This window comes from Vipera ursinii (genome assembly GCF_947247035.1).
Source record: "Vipera ursinii genome assembly, chromosome: 1".
Taxonomy (NCBI): domain Eukaryota; kingdom Metazoa; phylum Chordata; class Lepidosauria; order Squamata; family Viperidae; genus Vipera; species Vipera ursinii.
In genome coordinates this window covers 103,295,673-103,306,158 of record NC_139512.1, presented here as the reverse complement: position 1 = coordinate 103,306,158, position 10,486 = coordinate 103,295,673, and the positions used below count along the sequence as shown (strand labels likewise).

Below are 10,486 nucleotides of genomic sequence, written 5' to 3'. Positions count from 1 at the left end.
CATAGTTTACTTAAACATCCACAATTGGCTGAATTTATATATCATGCTCTCCCATCAGCAGGTACCTAGGTGCAAAATGGGTACCTAAGAATCTATTTTGTATGCCAGGATCTTGGTCTTACCTTTTTATTTTATGATTGCATAAGCCATTATGTCAGCTATGTTGTGATTGGACAGACCCTGCTTCCTGATTGCCCTCAATATGCTTCCTCTACTGCCCACAAGTCAAAATGTTGGAATTACTGCATGGCTTACAAACCACACATTAACTTGGTTCACACAGTACCTGAAACAAAAACCAAAGGAATCGTACAATGATTTAGTTAAAACTGTAAAATCAGTAGGGATATGTGTTGACGTATCCCATTATATCTTTATTTGGTTATCAAATTTAGTTGCAGATATAAAAGGATGAAGATAGAAAGCTGATATTACCTGTGTATACACTCTGATACCATTTGGTTATCCTAGTATTACACACTAGACCAAACAGCCTAGTTGTTCAGTGCAAGTTGCAATTTTTAATCAGACCATTTTGTCTTGAGGAGAATTTTAGTAAGTTTATTGTAATTATATTCCAGTTTCATAAACCTTGTATCCCACCTTTTATTATTTTTTATAAATAACTCAAGGCAATAAGCATATTCAACATACATTCCTCCTCCTATTTTCCCCATTACAACCCTGTGAGGTGGATTGGGTTAAGAGAAAGTGACTGGCCCAAACTCTCCAATACTAATTCAGAAGACATGACTAATTCTGATCAACAGAAAGCCTGTGCATACAATATGGCACCTTTTTTTTGACATAGTTTTGAGAGTACATATCGTATTGGGTCATGGAAATAATTCACACACTTGTTGGCTGCTACAAGATTTTGCAGTGTTAAGTATATATTGCTGTGAGTGAACCTTTAGGAGCATTTAGAATAGAGGTCTTCAAACTTGGCCCTTTTATGACTTGTGGACTTCAACTCCCAGAATTCCTCAGCCAGCATGCCTGGCACGCTGGGTGAGGAATTCTGGGAGCTGAAGTCCACAAGTCATAAAAGGGCCAAGTTTGAAGATCCCTGATTTGGAACCATCATAGTATAAGTGGCTAAGGTCCTAGAAAAGAAATGGGCAGGCCCAAGTTTTAGTACTTTTTTAGATATGTAAACGTTTGTTAACCTTGGGCCAGCCAGTCTATATTTTCCTTAATCAACATCAGGTTCTGTGACAGCCCATTTGCCAAACAAAGCAATAGGGCCTTGTGAAATACTATTTGTAAAATGCACTTATGATGACAGCCAGAATTTTTTTTTTGCTTTTTTTCAACAAATGTTACCAAACTCTAAAACTCAGTATTTCACTTCATCAGCTTAGTTATTTATATCAAAATTCATGAAAGTGTATGCCTTTTAATAAAAATTGTTAGTCAGAAAAGATTCTGCAGACATTTTCTGATTTTCTATTACCATAACAGACTAACATACAGGTGAAACTCGAAAAATTAGAATATTGTGCAAAAGTTCATTTATTTCAGTAATGCAACTTAAAAGGGGAAACTAATATATGAGATAGACTCATTACATGCAAAGCAAAATAATTCAAGCTATGATTTGTCATAATTGTGATGATTATGGCTTACAGCTCATGAAAACCCCAAATCCACAATCTCAGAAAATTAGAATATTGTGAAAAGGTGCAATATTCTAGGCTCAGAGTGTCCCACTCTAATCAGCTAATTAAGCCATAACACCTGCAAAGGCTTCCAGAGCCTTTAAATGGTCTCTCAGTCTGGTTCAGTAGGAATCACAATCATGGGGAAGACTGCTGACCTGACAGTTGTGCAGAAAACCATCATTGACACCCTCCATAAGGAGGGAAAGCCTTAAAAGGTAATTGCAAAAGAAGTTGGATGTTCCCAAAGTGCTGTATCAAAGCACATTAATAAAAAGTTATGTGGAAGGGAAAAGTGTGGAAGAAAAAGGTGCACAAGCAGCAGGGATGACCGCAGCCTGGAGAGGATTGTCAGGAAAAGGCCATTAAAAAGTGTTGGGGACTTTCACAAGGAGTGGACTGAGGCTGGAGTCAGTTCATCAAGAGCCACCACACACAGATGGATCCTGGACATGGGCTTCAAATGTCGTATTCCTCTTGTCAAGCCGCTCCTGAACAACGTCAGAAGCGTCTTACCTGGACTAAAGAAAAACAGATCTGGTTTGTTGCTCAGTGGTCCAAAGTCCTCTTTTCTGATGAGAGCAACTTTTGCATCTCATTTGGAAACCAAGGACCCAGAGTCTGGAGGAAGAATGGAGAGGCACACACTGCAAGATGCTTGAAGTCCAGTGTGAAGTTTCCACAGTCTGTGTTGATTTGGGGAGCCATGTCATCTGCTGGTGTTGGTCCACTGTGCTTCATTAAGTCCAGGGTCAACACAGCTGTCTACCAGGAGATTTTGGAGCACTTCATGCTTCCTTCCGCAGACGAGCTTTATGGGGATGCTGACTTCATTTTCCAGCAGGACTTGGCACCTGCCCACACTGCCAAAAGCACCAAAACCTGGTTCAATGACCGTGGGATTACTGTGCTTGATTGGCCAGCAAACTCGCCTGACCTGAACCCCATAGAGAATCTATGGGGCATTGCCAAGAGAAAGATGAGAGACATGAGACCAAACAATGCAGAAGAGCTGAAGGCCGCTATTGAAGCATCCTGGTCTTCCATAACACCTCAGCAGTGCCACAGGCTGATAGCTTCCATGCCACGCCGCATTGAGGCAGTAATTACTGCAAAAGGGGCCCAAACCAAGTACTGAGTACATATGCATGCTTATACTTTTCAGAGGTCCAATATTGTTCTATGTACACTCCGTGTTTTATTGATTGCATGTAATATTCTAATTTTCTGAGATTGTGGATTTGGGGTTTTCATGAGCTGTACGCCATAATCATCACAATTATGACAAATCACTGCTTGAACTATCTTGCTTTGCATGTAATGAGTCTATCTCATATATTAGTTTCCCCCTTTAAGTTGCATTACTGAAATAAATGAACTTTTGCACGATATTCTAATTTTTCGAGTTTCACCTGTAGCTCTCTGCACTATCATATTTCATGAATTGTAGCTTCTGAAATGATTGAGCACACAATGTCAGTGACGGACCTTCAGGAAAATTGAAAAATGTTTTATTGTCAGAAAGTTGGATTTCAGAAGTGAGACTTTTTTTTAGCTAGCCTTGCTCATCATGAATATGTCAGGCAACAGATTTATCATGGATGCCATAAAGTTGAACTACTGATGGATGTTGAATCAAGTGGAAGTTAGGACAAGTGAAAATTATGTCAACACGTGTATTTGTTTTAGTTTCTTTCCTCTTTATAGCGCAGAGGCAAATCAAGACCATGTTGCTACAACAGCCTTGCAGCGAGATGGGTGGCACACCAATATTAAAAAATAAGTAAAAATAAATAACTATTATAGTATTTGGTCATTCCCTCTGACCAAAGCAGACTAGACTTATTTAGAACTATATTGACTTGTGATATCTTCAACCAAACCAGAGATTCCCAATACTGTAACAAATAAGCCAAATAAATATACCTTTTCTACGATGATGACTTGCATGCTGCAATTGTAAAGCCATCTGTAATTCAAATGCGTCAGGTCACTTTTATTCAGAGTTGCTTTAAGAGCACCAGTGGGCACATTAGAAAATAGATAAGTCCTTGGTTAATTACTGCCCCATTTAGCAACTGTTCAAACTTATGACAGCTTTAGGACTGGTCCTTGATTTTATCACAGTGCTACTGTATTTTCCGGCGTATAAGACTGGGCGTATAAGACGACCCCCTACATTTCCTGTTAAATTATAGGGTTTGGGCTATACTCGCCGTACAAGACTACCCCTCTTCCAACGCACACCAAATAAAAATTAAAAAACATCAATTTGATTTTAATATGGTAATTTTAATTCAAATGCTTATGACATGCAGGTGCTTAGTAGGAAAAGTGTCACTTATAAACATAAGGCTGTTTGTCATCAAACATGTAAACATAAAACAGTGCAAGTGGATTAAACTATAATAATAATAATAATAATAATAATAATAATAATAATAATAATAATAATAATAATTAGTAGTTGGAGGGGACCTTGGAGGTCATCTAGTCCAACCCCCTAAGGCAGGAAACCCTATACCATTTCAGAAAAATGGCTGTCCAGTCTCTTCTTAAAAACTTCCAGTGTTGGAGCATTCACCACTTCTGGAGGCAGGTTGTTCCACTGGTTAATTGTTCTAACTGTCAGGAAGTTTCTCCTTAGTTCTAGGTTGCTTCTCTCCTTGACTAGTTTCCATCCATTGCTTCTTGCCCTGCTTTCAGGTGCTTTGGAGAATAGCTTGGCTCCCTCTGCTTTGTGGCAGCCCCTGAGATATTGGATCACTGCTATCATGTCACCCCTCACCCTTCTCTTCGTTAAACTACACATACCCAATTCCAGCAACCGTTCCCTATTTTCCTAATTCACTTTTTCACTTTTCCTAATTCACTCTAAAGCTTTCCCTGCGCAGAGCCTTAAGTAACACCAGCTGCCTGCAATTAGTGCAGGTTCGCATCCCACCAGGCTCAAGGTTGACTCAGCTTTCCATCCTTCCAAGGTAGGTAAAATGAGGACCCAGATTGTTGGGGGCAATAAGCTGACTTTGTAATAATGCTGCTTGGGGTGTGTGTGAAAGCCCTAATAAGCAGGCATATACACAGAATGAAGGCTATTGCTAAGCACATTGATTTGTGCTTTAAATTGTAAGCCACCCTGAGTCTTTGGAGAAGGGCAGGATATAAATGGGATTTTAAAAAAAAAGACCAAATGGGAGATCCGCTCCAGGTTTTCCAGCCCGCCCGCCCAGTTCCTGAGTCAAATGTGTCCTTAGAGCTAAGCCATTGCTCTGGCTGCTGCCTTCCCCACCTGCCTTTCAAGTTGGGATATACTACAGCTGCTCTTCAACTTTAGAAGGAAAGACGCCCAGACCCCAGCCTGTAAAAAATCACAGACTGCAGCTTCTTCTCCAATTGGTCCCGCTTTCCCTGCACAGACTAAATGGGAGATCCGCTCCAGGTTTTCCAGCCAGCCCTGTCCCTAAATTTTCAGCACCGGGCGTATAAGACAACCCCTGACTTTTGAGAAGATTTTCATGGGTTAAAAAGTAGTCTTATACGCCGGAAAATACGGTATTTGCAAGCTTCATAGCTGGCTTCTGATAAGCAAAATCAAGGGAAGAAGCCAGCAGTAAGTCATGGTTGTATGATGGTCTGAACTTAACCACTGAAGAGTAACTGAGATCAAACGTGCAGTAGTTATATTACCTTTGACTTACTTTTTTTTATTTTAATCCCATTTATATCCCGCCCTTCTCCGAAGACTCAGGGCGGCTTACAATCTAAGAAGCACAAATCAATTTGCTTAGCAATAGCCTTCATTCTATGTATATGCCTGCTTATTAGGGCTTTTGCCCCCCCCCCAGCGGCATTTTTACAAAGTCAGCTTATTGCCCCCAACAATCTGGCTCCTCATTTTACCTACCTCGGAAGGATGGAAGGCTGAGTCAACCTTGAGCCTGGTGGGACTCGAACCTGCACTAATTGCAGGCAGCTGGTGTTACTTAAGGAGGCATTAGCCCACTGCTCCACCAAGGCTCTTGGTAATGACCATATTGTTTGTTATTTAATGAAGATGAATTGTTGTTTAATGAAGCTGTTTCACCAATTGTGGTCATTAAGTGAGGCCAACCAGTATATTCCAGTGTGAAGATTTTTTCATACCTACATCATTTCATTTATGTGTAATATGGGAAACGACACCAAATCCCAGGGCTGGGAAGCAAAAAAGCTACAGTAAACTACTTCCATACTGTTGCCAAGAGACATGAATGTGTCCACTAGGAATCATGCGGGTGGTATAGTGTAGTGGTTAGAATGCAGTACTGCAGGCTACCTCACTGCTCACTCCGGGAGTTCGATCCTGAGCGGCTCAAGGTTGACTTCCATCCTTCCGAGGTCAGTAAAATGAGAACCCAGATTGTTGGGAGCAATATGCTGACTCTGTAAACTGCTTAGAGAGGGCTGTAAAGCACAGTGAAGCGGTATATAAGAATCAGAATAACAGAGTTGGAAGGGACCTTGTAGGTCATCCAGTCCAACATCCCACCCCCAAAGCAAGGAGACCTACACCATTTCTGACAGATGGCAGTCCAGTCTCTTCTTGAAAGCTTCCAGCGATGAAACTTGCATAACATCTGAAGGCAAACTGTTCCATTAGTTGATTGTTCTGTCAGAAAATTTCTCCTTATTTCTAGGTTAATCTCTCAATCAGTTTCCATCTGTTATTCCTTGTCTGGCCTTCAGGTGCTTTGGAAAATAGGTTGACCCTCCTCTCTGTGACAGCCCCTCATATATTGGAACACTGCTATCATGTCTCCCCTGGTCCTTCCCTTCACTAGACTAGCCATGACAGTTCTGTAGCCGTTCCTTCATGTTTTAGCCTCCAGTCCCTTAATAAATAAAAAAATAAATAAATCTTTATTGTCAAAGTACAACATGTGTACATTGAGATTAGCTGAGCCTCCCCCCCTGCTCTCTCCCCCTAACACACAGTGACAACAAACCCTCCATCCTACCACACCATGTGAACCAACTACACCACACACTGGCCTCCCAAGTCAATTCTGCATAAGTTCACAGAGATTATATCCCATTTAAAAGCCTAACAGCCCACGGATAAAAGCTATTTTTCAGCCTGTTGGTACGGCTGGCTATATTCCTATATCTCCTACCGGATGGTAGGAGAGTAAAGAGATACCGTCCAGGGTGTGAGTCATCCCTGAGAATCTTCCTCGCTCTTCCAAGGCAACGAGCCCTGGCGATGTCATCCAGTGGTGTCAGGGGACAGCCCACAATGTCTTGTGCTGTGCTCACTACCCTCTGTAATACTTTCCTATCCGCGGCTGTCAGACCAGCATACCAAACCACAATACCATACGAGAGGACGCTCTCTATAGTAGACCGGCAAAAGAGGGTCATTAGCCGTTGTTCTACCCTGTTCTTCCGCAAGACCCTAAGAAAGTGAAGCCTCTGTTGGGCCTTTCTAGCCACCTGGGTTGTGTTAACTTTCCAGGTCAGATCTTCACAGAGGTAGACTCCCAGAAATTTAAAGGAGGAAACTCTCTCCACGCAGTCCTCCCCGATGTAAAGCGGGGCAGGTTCCTCTCTTTTTTCTCCGGAAGTCTAACACCATCTCTTTCGTCTCACCGATGTTTAGGTGCAAGTTGTTGTTACTACACCATATGGACAGTTTTTGCACCTCCGCCCTATATGCTGTCTCATCCCCACCTGTAACAAGACCCACCACAGTTGTATCTTCTACACAAGCTCCAAGCCACAGCTGCAAAAGCCGAATGGGAAACGAACACTGCATTGGCCGTAGTCCTCTCGCTCTACCTGCCCGGCTGGCTAGTAGGTCGACAAACCTCCAGCCTCCGGTTTGGAATATATCGTAAAACTGCTCGCTCGCAAGCAATCGCAGCGAGAAAGCCGGGAAAGGCGGACCTTATAGGCCTCCGCCAGCGCTTCCGCAAACGGGTTCCGCCTTCTTCGGCGACTACTATGGCCGTCGCCCGCCAGGACGCCGCACGAGCGCTGCTCGCTTGGGTAGGTTCCCCGTTAGCGGTGCTAAGAGGGCGGAAGGAAGTGGCCTTCCTTACGAAGGCCCGGGGAGGAAGAAAAAAAGGCCTATCGTGGGTCAGGCTACGGCCGAGGAGGAAAGGGGCGGACTTCCGTCTTTGCAAGTGGAAATTTTCCCGCGTTTTGCAGAGCGTTGTTGTGTTTTGTAAATCAAGCGTTTGCATTTGTCGTCACGCAGCAAGACGGCGGTGGGGATTAGTATTTTTACACACACACACACACACACACACCCGCCCCCAATCCCCTTTCACCCAACAGTGAAACTAGCAGGCTCTTTTTTTAAAAATGGTATCTGCGGAAGAATTAGCTGTCGATTAGCTCCGGCTGGGTTGAAACTAGACGGGAGACGCGTGCGGCTGTTAATAATTTACCCGACAGGCAAGCAAGCAAGCAAGCAAAGAAGCGCCTTTTGTCACACGTAATGCCTTTACGGCTCCAGACACCCATCAATCATATCGCAATCCGAATTAACGAGCCCTTTAACGTCTCCGCTATCGGGCGCTTTCGATAAGGCGCTGAGCTCCGTTCACAACGCGTTCGGCAGCGCTGCTCGGAAGATTGAATTGTTCGTATAGGTCAGGGGTAGGCAACCTCGGCTCTTTTATGACTCCTGGACTTCAACTCCCAGAATTCCTCAGTCAGCTATGCTGACTGAGGAATTCTGGGAGTTGAAGTCCAGGAGTCATAAAAGAGCCGAGGTTGCCTACCCCTGGTATAGGTGCAATGGCAGCGGTTTAAGAGCGTCGCCGAAGAGTTATCTTACCTTCAAATTCTTTCAAGACTTCGTTACACTTAAAAGGGAAGTTAAAAGTCTCTTTTAAGGCTTTCCCCTCATTTGGGGAGCAAGTCTGGATATTCCAGTCTTGCCGTCAGTGGAGCTTTGGCATTTGCTGCTCCCTGCTGGCCAGTGGTTCTTACTTGGATTAGCCGGTGAGTCGTGGCTGCTTTGTGAGGAGCGTACAGAAAACGGCATTCAATCTCAGTGGCCCCTGTAAATTAATGAGCACCCAGTAGGATAAAAACCTGTAAGTCAAGAGCCACAATTAAACTTGATAAACTCAATTCTGGATCAGTGCTGTCTTATTAGTTTCATGCTGGAACTCCTCTGTTGGAATTTGCTGCATCCAAGATTAGCCACCTAATTAATAGCTGAATATTCTAGCAGTGTAAAAATACAGGTAGTCTTCAACTTACAACAGTTCACTTAGTGACCGTTCAAAGTTATAAAAGCACTGAAAAAAGTGACTTTTGACTGTTTTTCACACTTAATGACCATTGCAGTATGATCATGTGATCAAAATTCAGACAGTTGGCAACTGACTCATATTTATAGCAGTTGCAGTGTCCCTGGGTCATGTGATCACAATTTGTGACCTTCTGACAAGCAAAGTCAATGGGGCAGCTAGATTCACTTAACAACTATGTTACTAACTTAACAACTGCAGTGATTCACTTAACTATGGCAAGAAAGGTTGTATAATGGGGCACACTCAGTTAACAAATTCCTCACTTAACAACAGAAATTTTGGGTTCAACCATGGTCGCAAGTCGAAGACTACCTGTATTGAATCGGAATCAACTGGAAGGGACCTTGGAGGTCTTCTAGTCCAACCCCCTGCTCAAGCAGGAGACCCTATACCAGGGGTAGGCAACCTTGGCTCTTTTATGACTCGTGGACTTCAACTCCCAGAATTCCTGAGCTAGCATGGCTCAGCTTGGAAACCTCTCCTTTTCCCTCAGCATAGCTTGGCTTAGGAATTCTGGGAGTTGAAATCCACGAGTCATAAAGGAGCCAAAGTTGCCTACCCCTGCCCTATACCATTTCAGACAGGTGGCTGTCCAATCTCTTCTTAAAAGCCTCCAGTGATGAAACATCCACAACTTCCGAAGGCAAGCTGTTCCATTGGTTAATTGTCCAGTATTAACTGTTAGGAAGTTTCTTCTTAATTCCAGGTCGCTTCTCTCCTTGATTAGTTTTCATCCATTGTTTCTTGTCTTGCCTTCAGGTGCTTTGGAAAGAAAAGTTGATCCCTCTTCTTTATGGCAGCTCTCAAATACTGGAATACTGCTGTTGGGAAAATTGTGTCCATATATTCTTTTGAGCAATGACAGTCTTGTTCCTTCTATGATGCATGAATAAAGGCATTTCTGGATGATAGCTTATATTACGGTTTGGGACTAGGATATTATGTACACCTGTGGGAGCTTTCCAGCTTCACCTAAAGAGGCATAATTTTCATGTACCATAGGAATGTGATTTCTCAGCCCACAGAGCTTGTTCTTTGGAAAAGCAACCCCCCTGTTCCCCTCCCCACCACAACATTAGGCTGACTGCCAGTCTGTCAATTGTTTGGACCAACCAGGTTGTTTCAACTGGTTTCATAACGACCTTGTTTCACAGTAAATGAGAGGAGGTAGTTTAGTGTTGTACCTACCTTTGTGGAGGATGTGGGTTCTCCATCAACTCGAGATACTTGAGAAGAGTTTGCACAGCCCTCTATTTGATTGGTTTCCCTGAACATTGCAGGGGCCTAGATGTAGATAATCCTTGTATTGGCTTCCAACATTATGGCTCCATGTTATAACTTAGTTGTTCAAAAAGACAAATAAAATGCTTCCAGCTGTGGTATGTGTTTTTATCTATAACTGGAGAGGGATTTGTAAGTTGCTCAAAATCTTTGTGGATTGGAGTGGCAGGTAAGCGTAAATAAATAAACTAATAACATGGGAAGAGGAGCGTGTGAAAATCTTTGATACTATGATTG

General features: G+C 42.9%; 1 protein-coding gene across 1 annotated transcript in view; it reads left to right on the top strand.

Annotated features, from left to right (window-relative positions):
• Positions 1–7,643: 7,643 nt before the first annotated feature.
• The window catches only part of SERGEF (secretion regulating guanine nucleotide exchange factor), a gene marked incomplete at its 5' end in the record, with an annotated part of 80,884 nt that continues 78,041 nt past the window's right edge, over positions 7,644–10,486 (top strand). Inside the window, one exon of the mRNA XM_083376859.1 lies at positions 7,644–7,688. Within this exon, the coding sequence (XP_083232985.1) occupies positions 7,644–7,688 (45 nt within the window). The remainder of the gene's footprint in view (positions 7,689–10,486) is intronic.